The following is a 15,745-nucleotide window of genomic DNA, read 5'->3' on the forward strand; positions in this document are numbered from 1 at the left end:
GTGGAGTGGTGCAGAGCAGAGTGGAGTAATGTAGAGTAGAATATGCATAGTGTGGTACAATGTCATTACAGACAACACATTTTCAATTGAAATGACCATTACATTTGCAGAAACATACGGTTTTACTAATAAAACTATACAGCTCACAAACAATAATTTGTGAAAATGGCATTACCTAGTGCATTGATTTGTTTTGATCATATTAAAGTATTTGATTCCAACACACTTCAGAATGAACAAAAAATGTGCTTTATTTGTGCATTCCTAATTCTGATATATTCTGAAATATTTCACAATTCATTTAAATGTTGCTGTGTGCTAGAAAAAAACTCTTTAACACACCCAGTGTCCAACAAAATGGTCACATAAATCCTCTCACTTTGAAGTAAGAAAGAAAATGTAAACACAAAGCTCCTTCAGAAGACAGAGCCTTACATTTAATTTTAAATTGTTTAAATTGCATTTATATAGCACTTACTATCCCTGACAAGGCACTGAAGCACTTTACAGCGAGTAGCAGCTACCCAGGAGCCCATAGTTAGTTGACAGTTCCACTAGTTATTGCGGCTAGTTTTGCATACGCATTCCATGTATTCATGCCAGTTTCTCTGTGTTGCATTATGGACCTAGATCTAATAATTAGAGGGGCTATGTGAGATGCAATTGCTTGCTGGAATTAATAAGATAGTTATGGTTTCCAAAAAGAGGTTAAAATGGATAGGCATGATATTTAGAACAACTTGTAACAGCAGAGGCAGGCAGAAGGAAGAAAGGAAACAGTGGTTCACTTAAAACTAAAATAGGGGATGAAAGTAAGTAAAGTTTGATCAAATGTACAATTTCATGCAGGATTTGGAATAATACAGGTGGAGAATTTTTGCCAAGCAGTGCAACAAGTAAGCACATTTCATTACCTGTAATCACAATGAGAATGCCCCAAAGAGACCCCTTTTATATACCTACTACAGCAGTATATTTAATACTGTTAGGAATTGTTACAGAGTATGCAAATCATATGCACCATAAACTATACACATAATTTGAAACATATATTATGTAAAGACCCACTAACTTAAAAATATAACAAGACAATAGATACGCACATTGCAGCAATCATTAGTATATTCATTCCACGTGTGTGACTCATTCAATACCTGATTTAGAAGATATTGCTCATTTCATGTCTGAAGACCACCCCCACAGAACAGACCACATGTCCAGCAGAGTGGATGTGTCTGAGGTCACCTTCACCTTCTGGCATCTACCCTGCCTTGTCTTTGAATGCACAGCAAATGTAACAAGAAAAGAACAAGATTTACAGGCCTGTCTACAGAAAGGAATACCAGTGGAAGAATACAAGGGGAGTTGGTAAGAAAAGGCTTTGCTCCTTGGGAGGGACAAAACCACCCTGGACAGCCTAAACGAAATATAGCCAGCAAATAGAGGGTCAGGAAATGTGAGTTACAAACCACAAAGCCAATGGTAAGCAAGGGGCGGAATGCATTCCCAAGGAAGCTTTCTGAATGCCCCCAAGATGTCTTAAACAGCTGTCTGGCACGCTTCGACCTAAAAAAGGACTGAAACAATGTGAGCAACTTGTTATACAGGCCAATATGATTGGCTACTGCTCACTCAGTCGGAAGGGACGCTTATTATTGTTTTAGGTGTGGCCAATAATATTGACTAAAACCTCCCTATAGCTAGCTACATCAGCTTTCCAGACTAGAAAGTTATGGAAACTTTGTGAACTGCCTTGAAGAAGAGAGGTGAGAGTGAATTCCAGTGGAATTGATTAGTGTGAAAATATGTAAATGCACTCAGGTTTTTTTGTTGTATCAGTACTGACTAAACAATAATATGACTATATAGTTTACTAGTGGAAATATGGCCATAGAGTTTTGCAGAGGTGGGTAGGAATGGGCAGGCTGAATGGGCCTACAAGTTTCAATTAAGCAGCTTAATTTTTCTTGGGGATCCCTTGAAAAACTTTGAGCTACAGCAAGACCAACAAGCATAGCATTTGCACCTGCTACTCAATAGAATAAAAGAGAAATGTGTATTTTCAAGCAAGCCAAGAAAATCAGCAAAAAATTTGGAAAAAGCCCCATTGGTATTAAGGTGACCTCAAGGTGGATTGCTTAACAATAGGGCGTGGCCCTCCAGCTATAGATGTTTTGGAGGCTGAGCATTGGCAATGCTAGTGGTCACTAGACTAGAATTGGTCAGCCACCTATGCAGGGGGCTTAGTCAATGATGCTTATATAGTTACAATGTTCTGAAACCCATCGTAGGTGAATGGTGGGCGTTTTAGGGGACAGGATGACTCCTTTAACTGGCACGCGAGCTGGTTGACTTCGCAGGTGGTGTACTTTTGGTCACTTCGGAAGTAGACCCCATCAGGAGAGTAGAGGGAAGGGTCTTTATCAAAATAGTTGAATGGTCTCAGGAAAAAACCGGCTGCGTTTCCTGCCGTCGCGGTGTTGGGAACATCCTCAGAGTGTGGAATGTGAAGGAAGCCGGCAGTGATCCAGGCGACCAGGTCCTGGAGAAATGAGAGACCAAAATTAGTGATTTGTTTATTAACTGTGTAAAACAGTATTCACTTTTTTTTCCATCCACTTTGCACCTCCCCTCCATCAGTGATTTACGTGTACACGCAGGTGAAGACCCACCTGTAGCAGCCATCGACCCTAATTTATGACCCTAAACAGCAACCAACATTCCTCACCATGTGTGGTACATCAGAAACCTTTTATTGCTTGTTGTAATCTTGTATATAAAGAAACCTCAAAATCGATGCATATTGAGACAATGCTCAGACCTAGTGCCTGTAACTGCTCTTCCGGTTGAACTTTTTAATTAAACAAACTGTTCCTGTTCTGCCAAACGCCTATGGTCTTCTGTTTTTTAAGGAATTTCAATTTCAAGCAACACAACATTCAAACTGGACTGTTTATAAATGTTCTGAGGACATATGCCAGTGATCATAGCACTGATCTAATTAAGTAGTACTCTCGAAAAACAGGTTGAGAACGGGGAGGATGTCAATAACAAAACACAATTGAGTGTTCCCAGGTATCTTGATCAGTGCTCAAATCTATGAACGTCATAATCCCAACAACAGTTTTAGCCATATAATATATTTGTTAATCCTTAACTTCCTCTATGTTAAGCGCTCTGATACCCACGGGTCTTGTTCGCGCTATACAAAACTTTATAATAAATAAATAAATAAATAAATAGTGGCTGCTTGTGGGGAACAGGAGCCCATAAATTACACTGGAAAGAAATGCAAGAAAACTGGAACACACCAGATCCCAGAAATTATCTCAGTTTGATAATCCTTATCTTCCCACAAGGTAACAGTGGAACAACCTGATCTGAACAACTTGAGGACATTGAAGGGGATATTTAAATAATAGTTTGTGCAGTAGATGGGATAGAGTTTGTTGCCAGAGGTTCACTGGTAACTGGCAGTGCCAACTAGTGGCATCACTGGAGTGGATGTGCTTGCCCCTGCACAAACTCAACCACCCAAATGTCATCAGATGGTTGTCATGCACAACAATGGAGATGAAAGGAGTGTCTGAAGAGGAAAGCATGACAGGGAAAATATAAGGCTCAGCACAAACTTGTAAGGTCAAAATAACTCCCTCCCACAAATGTGAATAATTAAAAGGACATCTGAAAGGATTGCTGGGACTATGAAATATGATCTGCAGAAATGATTGTCTGCTGCTCCTTAACCACTTGGCATTATTCTGGGCAGGATCCCGTAAAATAAGTCTAGCTTCTTGAGGCCACTACAGATATATACATCTCAACCCTAAGCGTAAATCACCCACAACTGTAAAACACTGTCTTACAGCATTATTAACCCCAAAAGTGTTTTTCTATTATTGAACCTCATGAAACTTGAGCTCATATGGCATGGCAAGCCACAGGCCCATGTCTGGGCGTACAAACCCACTACAGATTTTCTAGTAAGACAACAAATGTGATGTAGCGAAATGCTTGAACAAATGCCTCTTGGCCAACAAATGTATCTCCTCTGTTCTCTTACTGAGGAAAGCGTGACACCATCATGGCATTTTAGAAACTGAGGTGGTCAATGGTTAAAATGGCGCTGGGCAAACGTTTTTTTCCCTCCTGTTATATGTTGTGGCTTTGCATTATCTCCCTGAATGTAATGCATTGCTGGTTTTGACTCACTTAATTCCATGGATATCATTTATCACATTGCTTAAACGTTGGGTTTGTGGTGAGCTTGCCTTGAAACACTGTACTTGTCCCGTGGTTCTCACTACGCGTCTGACCAGTGTTCATTTCTCTGCTTGGTTTTCTACAGCAAACGTCGCATGTAGTTTCCAGCTCAAATTTTTTTTTCCTTTGAGTGTAGGGTCATAGCCTGATTTTAAATCTTGTACTGTATTGTGGGTGCTTAACTCATTGTAGTTATCAATGGCGTGATTAGTGTCAACTTGACACCCTGCCTTTGCAGTAAATGTAAATGTATGTGTCTTGTAAAGCGCACTGCTGCCCTGAGGCGTCGTGGCGCTGTAGACCGCTGGGGAACCCGTCCTGACTAACCCTGTGAGATGGTCCCTACTGGGTATCTCCAAGGTGAAACCAGGCATCCATGGCGAATGTGGGGGGCCGTTGTAGAGATGAGGCAACCTAATGCCCAGAGTCGCCGAGTGTGATCCCTGGTTAGAGTAGGCACCGAGGCGAGAATTATCGAGTCCGCTGACCCTGGTCCACGACCCTGCCGCGTCGGGAATTGAACCCTGGTCCCGGGCCGTTCTCTGCTTCCGGGTCTGCCGCCTCTAACCAGTGAGCCACACCACTCCACTAAATTAGTTATCGAATACTGTCACATTTGTTTGATTCTACATTTAGGAATAGCGCATTCAGTTCGGTTGAAATAACGATCTCCAGCACATGTGCTGGTGCTATCTACTTTCGCACCCCAATGTGTACTGTATAATTTTGCTTCCCTAATGAGTTCGCAATTATATGAAGATCAAAAAATCAAGCTTTGGTAAAGCCAATAGGTCTCTTCTTTGCGCCCTATGCATTTGTTGATGCCTTTTGGAAATGCTGTGAAGCATGGCCAAAACAAAGAAAAAAAGCAGTAAAAATGCAATAGGTCTGGCCTTTCATTAAGTTAAAGCCATTTGTTTTGCTATACAATACCCTTAGCAAAGCAAATGACTTTAACTTAATCAAAGGCGACACCTATTACATTTTCAATGCTTGTTGGTCTTTGCAGAAGATTTTTGGTAGACTGGCTTGACTGGCAGCAATTGTCTGTCTTCAGTGTCTGCTAATCTTACCTGCCAGACATACCTTAAACAGACCTAAACAGATATGCTCCTTTCAAATCGGCAGTGATACCTACTCGTGATAGTCTCAGATTGACCTGTCACTAAATTATCGACATATGGTTAAGGTTTTGGTGATGCATTGCAGCCCTTCAGTTCCCCAAACTCTGTTGTCATTTAGCAATTGTCACTAAGATTTGCACATCCAACAGATGCATCATAGATGCATGTATCATTTCTTGTGTACAACAAACGAAACCCTGGCACTCACAATATTTCAGATTATATTGATGACACAATTCTGTCGAACCCAGCAAAAAGAAACAGGAGAAGTCCTCTTGACACAGGAAACACGGGAAGTACATTTATCAAAACATTTATTAGTTTATTTGACAGATATCAAAGTAACAAAATTAATACAAGAAGTTGCAAGGACTCAGACACTTCAGTCTGGATAATACAGTCAAAAATCTCTACAATGATGGAGATAGTGATCCAGTCCTTGTTGCAAAGAATATGAAACAGCCAACAAGCGTTTTGTCCCCACCATGACTTTCTCAAGGCTTAAATATATACAAATTATTCGAAGAAGTTAAACGGCAGATGTAATGGGAATAAATCTGTAATATCAGTATACAGAGTCTGTAATTGTGCCTAGGCCATTTTACATTTCCGTTTCCGTAGCTAAAATATTTGTCGTCTGCCTGGTTACAATGACCTGTAACCAGACATGACCAGTTGCCAGGGCGAAAGCCATTGTGGGAAGGGTCTAATCTGTTGTTGGAGGTCAGGTAGTCCGTGAGGAGGGAGTTGGCGTAAGCCTCCGTGATCTCTGCGGCCCAAGGTAACAGGGAGATCGGACGAAGGTTTTCAGACTTTTTTGGGTCTAAGGATGGTTTTTTAAGCAGCGGTATCACCCTGGCCTGTTTCCAAGCTATAGGCACGACAGCTGTATTGAGAGACCCATTGATCACCTGTCCGAAGGGAGGTAAGATAGTAGATAACATTTTTCGAAATTGGTCAGGCTTCAGTGGATCGGCCTAGGAGCCTGACTTGATTTTGGAGCATAGAGCTAGTAATTGATCCATTGATCCGGAGGGATCGGTGGAAAAGGCTCCAATATGTTGTTAGTGTGGTTGCAAGATACCTCAAGAGAGCCGGCTTGGTCCCTAGGGAAGGACTGATAAATATATTCTACCTCCCTTACAAAGAAGGTGGCAAGCTCTTCACACTGCTAATCAGAGGTGATCAGTGGACCTGCAGCACCTTTCTGAGTTCTTGGATGGCCCTATGATAACTTCTTATGGCTACCCGGTAGCAATCTTTAGTGGCCGGGGTAAAATCCCTTCTCCCTTCTCCAGATTCTCTCCAGCCTTTTACAGATTTTGCGCAGTTCAGCTAGTTTAGTATTGAACCATGGATTGGATTTTGATTTGCGATTCATGGACAATTTAGCTGGAATCAGGTTATCCAACGGCTGGTTAATCCAATTGGTAAAGGTCGAATTAGCCTCATTAGGGTCAGCCGGCTTAACTGGAGTGGTGGCGGAGAGGTGGGCTAGAAATTGGTACCAGTTGAGTTTATGCCAAGGGCGTTTGAGGGAGAGTGTTTTGTCTAAATTACACGCTTGCATGATGCCCTGAATGGACATGGGGACCAGATAGTGATCGGACCATCCCATCGGGACAGGGGGTCGGACAGTAAGGGGAGGTATATTTGTAAAGACTGGGTCCAACAGGTGGCCAGCCGAATGCATTGGTCCTAAGACCCGTTGATCGAGCTGACAAGCCGTGAGATCGGCCACAAAATTAGCCACATCGGAGTCAGGATTATTATCCAAGTGCAAGTTAAGATCTCCTGTGACTGTAAAATTCGAGGCATTAACCGCCAGGGCGCTGACTGTCTCGATAAAAGTTTCCCTAAAGACTTTTGATGGACCCGGGGGTCGATAAACTAGTAAGCCTGTCATAATGAGTTAGGATTAAGGGTGATTTTAAAACAAGCACATTCGCAGCCAGTGACGGGCTAGTTTATGAAGCTGCAGAGGTAGCTGGTTTTAAAAATAACCGCGATACCCCCGACTCTCATTTCCCTATTGAGGGTGTAGATGTCATAGCCCTCCGGGAGTGCTAGCCCTGGCTCAGCAACCATGTCCTCCGAGAGCCAGGTCTCCGTGAGGAACAGGATATCAGGGGACTCAGCTTCCAGAATATCATGGACGTCGGCAAAGTGTTTGGCTAGAGAGTGGCAGTTTAGGTGGAAAATGGTAGTGTTTTTACTGGGGGGGGCGGCTGCAAGGTGTTGCTGAGATGACAGACATGTAGCCACAGTATTTGCAGCCGAAAGGACCCACTAAACCACCCAGACCAGATTGCTTACACCTGCCAACCCGCATCCTGATTGCTAGCAACTCATTCCATGCATGCCCATTTTGTCGAGATTGGCAGCATGTCTGGCATCTGGTGACGAACTGGCGCAGATGGGCTTACCTTTGGCGCGCCATCGGCGCGCCCACTGCGTGCATCCGCTACAGCATGGGCAGATATAGGGCCGAGTCTGCACACTAGAATGCCGACCGTCGACTTCCGACCCGGAAGTGAGGGCGGAATCAAGTGCAGCTGGTGTAGTCAGGTCCCGCCCTCCGCTCAAACGGCACGTCAGCCGCGGCGGACCAAGGCAAGGACAGCAGAACGAAAGGTGATTAACAACAAGCTAAATACAGTACGAGTACGTAGTTCACAAGCGGTTGTCAAAAGTGGGCAGCATTAAAAGTTTACCAGCATCAAGTGTTGATGGCAGTGGTAATTGGCGCAAGCGAAACTAAAAGCAGGTTATAAAACAGAGGCAATTTCTAGTTGAAACAGTTTTTAAACAGCGCAGGCAACTCACACAGAGGCCCCTCTGGTGTCACTGCTGATACGTGCTTACAATCGCAGCAGCTCACAACCCCGCTGTCATTAATGCTAAAGGCCCCGGGCACTTGCGGCCAACCAGTCGAGAAGCCCAGTGTCATTAAAGGTGAGGATCCCATACAATGGAAGGAGGTCAGAACTCCACTGCCAATAAGTGAGCTGTTCTCTTTTTCCTGTTCCTTGCTTGAGTGTCAGAAATTTCAGTGGGGGGCTCGGCTAATTGTGCACGGAGGGGCCATCATGGTGCTTTAACCTAGCGAGGATACACATAGCTTCCTAAGTGGATCCATCTGACAAAAAATACAATTTAGCCACAACTTTAAAGGCTAAAAAATACACCCCTTCCTCAAATGCAATGCTTGGTTTGTGATAGATCTTTGCCTCCTTGAAGGACGGATGTTTCCAGGTCGGAAACATTAGCACAATTTCACAGCTGAAACTTCCCGTCCAAGAAAAACATTACATATTGTACCCATAGTTACAACATCAGAGTTAACCTATGTCAAAAATTAAAATAGGAAAAGTTCATTTCAAAACAGTTAAGGTGTATTAACATAGGTAGAAACGTCATAGTAACATATATATGTGATAAAAAATGTAGAGGTAGAACTTGAATTTTTACCACGCTATTTACAAATTCTACCTACCCGTACATTAACCTTTACCTTAATCCCTGTTACTTCCTCCTTAAACTTAACTCTGTTTTTTTTCTCTCACATCATGTTGTTTCTATTTTATTGGGAGATACCGCCCATGCCACCTCCTGTGCCCCTGTTTTTCTGCAACATCTAACCTAAACCATAAACCTTATCTAAACTAAAACCCCATTCCTTACCTGAACTCTAACCAATACCCCAATCCTAACATTAACCCTGCCTCCAAAACTAACCATAATGCATTACCTTAAACCATATTTTGTTCTTACCATATGTCAACTCAACAGCTAAATTTAACCTAACCCTGACTCAATCCCTAACTCTTCCCCAATCCTAACCATAACCGTGACCCACACAAGTTCCCCTACATTATTCCTCACACCATAGTTTATCCATAATATTTAACCTAATTCTTTAGCCTACCCCCTACAGGTTTTTCAGTACTTTTTCAACATTAATTGCATTTTATATTTTTTAAAGTCATTTTTTGAACTTTTCTACGTTTTGTGTTTTCTGTTTGCTCTGATCTTTTTTTCTAGTACAACCGAAAAGAGATCCAAGTGAGAGCACTCTCCCTTGAACCTTGATTTTCTAAACCTAACGAATGAATGATGGAGAGAAACATTTGTAGAGTTTTCGATTTTTCATGAAGAAAATCGTCATGTGTTTTGGAATGGACTACCTAAAATCCATTCAAATTATTCAATTTTAAAGTCGTTTTGAACACATCTGCCTAAACAATTTAAAACAAGAAAAATATCAAATTCCTATACAGTAGAAGAACCCAACATCACTTAATTTTTATCATCAGCTAAATACCTGCAGTAAAGTCTATGGAATCTAGTGCAGATTAAATACATTTTGACTAGTTGGGTGCTTCCTGTGGGGGTTTCCTGGTGAATGGCTCTAAGTGCAGTCTTCCTTCCTATAAAATGCTAAACCAACAGCAGCCCTGGGAAGTTCCCCAGGACCATGCTTCGTTTGCATCTCCAGTCCATGTTTTTTCTTTGAATTCTGAGACGTGTAGCCTTGTTTATTCCATTATAATACAGGATTACAAGTCCCAGAATTCAAAGGAAACAACTAGGACTAGAGTACCACATCACACACTGACCAGCGAAACCTGGCAGCTATGGACCAGGACTGCTGCTTTATGGAGACGAGCTGGCCTTGATGGCTCAGTGAACTTCTGAATCCTCTTCAGAAACGTGTGTTTGACCTCAAGGTCACTAGTCTGATTTCCGGCAAAACAAAAATATTGTCAGTGTAGTATATGTTTGTTGTTGTATCACTCACCTAATTGCACCTACACTGCGCCGTCACCTGGAGTGCCTGCATTGGTTTGACTACTTTGATTACCCCTTGACTCTTTTGTTATGAAACTTGTATACTTAAATACAGAGCATCGGCCATCATTTGTGTTGATTTCTCTTTCATGCATGATCATTTCGACAATTTCCCATCATGCATCAGTAAATAATGTAATGACTCGATGGGGGCCACTGTTCTATATGTGGATATAAGGAATATGGTTATGAGTCTCTTTCACTCATACTCCACTGACCTCGTTTGTGATGTTCTCCTCATTTATAAAGTCGGTGAATTTCACAGTCGGTGTCCAGGGGTCGTTTTGGTTGAATATGGAGGTGCTCTGGGGCTCTTCATCCTTCCGCTTGGTGACCGCCAGCTTGTACCTAGGAGTTAGAAGAGAAGATATGACCATTGCTGAGCTGGGATATAGAAAGGACATTGGTTAGAGGTTCCCTGCCGCTGATCCTGGTTAGTCTTTGTAGATTTAACAGAAGGGTTTGAGTATGCAGAAGCCGGTGGGTAATGTTTTGGATATACCGCCCACTGTCCCAGTATTCAATAGCACTGGTTGTATCAACTTCAGAAACATGAAATGCATGGCATGTTCATTGGGATTGAAGAAGCAAGAGCATTAACCCACTGAGGGATTTAGCAAGGTGTGCATATGTGACCAGTGGCAGTGGGTACACTGCCCCCTGCCTCCCCCAAGAATGAAACAGACATATTTCAGGCTTGCGTCACTGTAGGCAAATATGTAAACTTTGAAGGGCACATTGCAAATTCCAAAATTCATACAACTACAAAACCCTCAAACCATCCAAGAGTGCTTGGAAATACAACATGAGGCCATAATATTACGCCATCCCCTGAAAATTATACTCAGTGCCAGCAATGAAAGCAAAGTTTTGCTCCTAAACCCCCTCACTCGAAACCGAAAATAACCTGTAATAGATGCACAAAATTGATTAACCAGATGCAAAATCTAAATTTAAAAATAACCACAGACAACCCCTAACTTAAACTGACACCTCAGACTCCCATGGTACTCCTTCCAAACCCTGAGCATTTAATCCCTAGCCAGCATCATCAATACCCAAAAAGCTACTACATATAACAAGGTCATCGCCTCCTCCATCATCAAATTAATCTCTGATCAATTCCTGCACATTGGCAACATCGTCAATTCTCTCTCCTATTGTGGACCTTCTCCTCCTCAGTATCCCTAAAGACCAGAAAGACCCTAACTGTGGCAACCGAATATACTTCGAACACGACGAGCAATAAAAGTACCCGCCTTCTTTTCATTTGTGAACTCACAGAGTGGACCAGTAACATCAACCCCCAACAACATATCAATCCCCACCTGGTGCTTCAGCCTTACCCGTCTCCCAAAGCATTGAAATAACAACCATCTAAGTAGTCAACCACCCTCTATATATCATTAACAAGAAGTCTGTATCCGCCTATTTCCCCTGGACCCATTAGCTGCTTTTAAACTATTGACCATAAGCCTCTCTGTGGAACCCTCATCAGAACAAGGGTATCACAGATATCAGCGTGGCCTAGCTCACTAGGTTCATCTCAGGCAGATTGTCCAGATGGCATCCTCAAGGTCATAGTAAAGTTCCTCAATTCCATAGTGCAGTGATTCCCAAACTGTGCGCCGCGGCACCCCAGTGCGCCGTTATGAGGAGCCAGGGGCGCCGCGGCACAATGTGGGAAAGTGCACGCAGCGCTACATACTGGGGAGAAATGCCGTCAGCACTCGCTGTTGGAGGCCAGCTCACATTTCTTTGAAGTGATGAAGAGGCTTAAACAGCTCCTCCCAGACCTGCAGTCTGTCAATTAGCCCCATTGTCATTCTGTCTGTGGCGATTCTCTCACACAGACTGACAATGGGCCATACTGCAGTTACAGAAGCCTAGCGCACGCACGGCAGGATTGCATTATCTTGGGGAGACATGCAGACTTGTTATTTCGATTTTTCATTATTAAAACTGTTCTTGCTATCCCACTTAATAGTAACATTCTGTCCGGTGTTCAGAAGAATGAATGATAAATAAACAAACTAATTTCAACGTATGTGCCACTGAAACAGGAGCCATGCTTTGGGGTTCAGGGTGCGCAATTTACTTTGAAATACAGGGCTAATGGTACCGACTTCCGAGTTATTTACATGCCTGCAATTATAAGACCATCATAAAAAAGTCAGTTTAACTCTGGCGAATAATGTATCTGCTTGAGAGATATCTAAACTTTGACTAATCCCAGTTTTGACTCATCATAAAGTAGAGCAGAGGGACAATGTGCCTCTTGCAAATCACAGAGTGTAACATGCTGCTTAAACAATTGTTTTTATGTAGATGGTTCAATGGGTTGCTTTGGAAAATAATAAAAAAGTATTAGTAAGGACAACCCCCAACCACAATGTTATGTTTTGAACCCCGAGTTTGTATTTCTCCAGGCTAAAACGCTCTTAACATATAATTAGGAATTGAGCACTTACTTATGTGGCTGCAGTTTTTTCCTCACAATTATTGATTTGCCACATAACCCATTATCTCTTGCATAATCTGCAGATTTTAGCAGAAAAAATTAGTTTCTAGCACAAAGGATCAAACGTTTCTGAAAAAGTGGCGAAATGTATTCACGCGCCATGTGAATGGTAGTGTATGTGTGTGTGCTTTGCTATGATGACTTGAATGTGCTCTGCTGCATTTGCTACTTGGATGCGTGTGTACTCAGCATCTGCAGAAATGATTCGTGCTTTGCTGCAATTGCAGCTACAGCTTGTCTCTGGTCTACTGTATTTGCATCATTGGTGCATGCAGGCATGTGTGAGCTCTGTTATATGTGCTGTATTGGCATGTTTGTGCTCCGTTTAAATTTGCTACATTCATTAATATCCTCCTCTTTGTGGTTCAATATGCTTGATCCCCGGCCGAAATGATGATTCTATTTTACCCTGTTTCCAAATTAAGAAAGTAAAACATTAATTAGACAAAATTTGAAAAATGAAATAGTCAACAGGAAGTACTCCAGAGGTCGGGCTTCCCGCCCACCGGTAAAAAAATGGTGGGGAGCCATGGCCAACTGCCAATTTGGTCAAGGGAGCCACAAGTCAAAAAAGTTTGGGAAACACTGCCATAGTGTCTATCTGTATATGGATTACTTGGTTTTGTGCTCACCCAACAGGACATCCCTCCTCTTCAATACACAGATGAAGCACAGTCGTACACCAAGCCCTTATCAGCGAACAACTTTGCGTGTTCTAACACCTTTAAAACATAAATGTGACCAAGAATAATTTTATACTTATAAACTGCAACACTTTTTGCCTGAACTCGCGCCTATTGTTCCAAAAGCAGCTTAAAACGTGGCTTTATATGGATTACGCTTCTGTTAGGGAGCGTGCCTTTGGGTATGTGTGTTAGGGGTTGCCACCGGTGTATCTGTTACTCTTCTGCTCTTAGTGCTTTGATGTCTTTTGGTCTAATGCGCTCTAGAAATTTCATAAATACACATTTTAAACCGCAGATGTAAATGTGCTATTTTTGCACATGAATCGTAATGGTGTCCCTCCCTGAATCCCTCATTGTGCTGAAAACCTGCTAATAAATTCAGAGATTTCCAAGTTTATAAGAAACACCAGACAGGGTGTTTCACCTGAGAGTTCTATGCCATTAACTGCTTATTGTCCCTAAACCAATCCACTGTCCAGGACCTTTCTTGATCACAGATATGGTAGCTCCCTAATGTACGGTTTCTTCATCGCATAATTTATGCTGATGGTTGCATATGAGTCACACTTAAAATGGAGTTCAAATATCACGTACTGTTGTCTTCTGCAATGGAGAATTGAGATTTGTTCTGGTACCAGTCCTATGTACGACTAAAATGGATGGCAGACTTGATAGCAAATATGGGAATGGAATATAACTCCATATTCTTAGTACAGCTAATTTCCAACACTGGGATTTAATTTAACAAATCAGTGCATTCTGGGACTGGTAGTCAACGTTTCAATGGCGAACATCCCGGAAAGCAATGATTAAAGGGAAGCTAGAGATTGAAAATATAATGGTGCCATCTGGTCACCCTGCAGCAAATCTGATCTGAGTGGGTTTTAACGCCTTTTCAACACTTCATCCACACGTGTGTGTTGAGATTGAGGGCAGGCTCTAGGCCTTTGCACTAGTTTTCCCAGCGCTCCGTCACCGTTCTCATCAGAGTGAAGTGCCTGGCACGTATTTCCTGTTTTCTCACAAGAGTTGCTGAAAACCGGCCGTGCAGGGGGAGGGAAAGGCCGGTCTGGCAAAACAGATGAAGAGATATATTCTCACTAAACTCAAAGCCTCCTCTAAGTAAAAAATAAATAAATTAACCACATACTTAAGCGGAGACGATATGAGAATGCTTGTTTTTACAGTTTAATGGTGCACACAAAAGTAAACAACTGAGAGCACGTTGCTGATTGCTTTTAAACAAGCACATTCGTCCTGTGTGGATTTTTTTTGTCTCCTTTCCAGTGAACAGTTAGGGGCAGATTTATGAAGGTCTTGCGCCGCCGGTGCGTCATTTTTCACATGGGAAAAAGTGACGCACCGGCGGCGCAAGGCCTTCATAAATCTGACCCTTAGTTTTTTGAAGAGTTAAATTCACAGAGCTAGAAGAGCTTCCGCAAATGAAAGACTAAAGGGGCATTCTCAGCAAGATATTCTGAACTATCCTGCCTACTTTTGAGTACATTTCTGTTTTCGAATTAATAATGGATTCCAGGAGTATTCGTGGGAGACCTGGGCACGGTCATAGTGCTTTTCAGGAGTACCCCGATGCATTATTAATTATGCATTCGCAAATGCAAGAGGTGTACATTTACACAATCAGATATACTTTGTAAAAGTGCATTTAAAACGTCTTTCTATTTTGTAATCCTCTTCAATAGAAAATAGTATTACTCTTGGAGTGTGTTTGAACTTCAGAAAAAAAATCTAACTGAAATACAGCCTTCTGGTCTTTACGTTTGTGCTAATTTCATTTGTCCTGTACTTATTGTATTTAAAAACAAGCATTTACAATGCAATAGGTCTCGCATTATTAAAGTTTGAGCTATTGGCATTGTAAATGACAATGCCTTTTCTTCATTTGCATCGTTGCGTAAAGAAGCACTTTGCACTTATAGTCCATGCTTATGAGAAGCAAGGCTGTAAGTCTCTTTTACTGGCAGCTTTGCTCATTGTAAGCAAGGAATATACGTTCAAAGTGCGTGTTTATGCACCGATTGCAGGTTTTAAAAACAATGAATAAAAGACATTGTCATTTACAATGCCAATTGCTCCAACTTTAATAATGCGAGACCTATTGCATTGTAAATGCTTGTTAAGGTGTATGTTGTCCGCCAAACTCAAAATAAGCCTCTTGGTCTGTACCTTATAGGTCGCTTCACCCCTCTCTCTCCCCGCTCCCAGGGTGGAGCATCAGCGAAGAGCTCTTGGATGACTTTATTGACACACCCGAGTGGACCAGAGACAGCAATGTCAGG

The 15,745-nt window shown here is 42.2% G+C and overlaps 1 protein-coding gene across 4 annotated transcripts in view; it reads right to left on the minus strand.

The window, feature by feature from the left end:
• Window positions 1–230: 230 nt before the first annotated feature.
• The window catches only part of AOC3 (amine oxidase copper containing 3), a 263,107-nt gene continuing 247,592 nt past the window's right edge, over window positions 231–15,745 (minus strand). For all 4 annotated transcript variants that reach the window (XM_078645340.1, XM_078645343.1, XM_078645341.1 and 1 more), the window contains exons 3-4: window positions 10,457–10,586; window positions 231–2,542 (exon numbers count right to left, since the gene is read on the minus strand). In XM_078645340.1, coding sequence (XP_078501466.1) covers window positions 2,258–2,542; window positions 10,457–10,586 — 415 coding nt within the window. In that variant the 3' untranslated portion in view covers window positions 231–2,257. The remainder of the gene's footprint in view (window positions 2,543–10,456; window positions 10,587–15,745) is intronic.

This window comes from Lissotriton helveticus, chromosome 5_1 (genome assembly GCF_964261635.1).
Source record: "Lissotriton helveticus chromosome 5_1, aLisHel1.1, whole genome shotgun sequence".
NCBI lineage: Eukaryota > Metazoa > Chordata > Amphibia > Caudata > Salamandridae > Lissotriton > Lissotriton helveticus.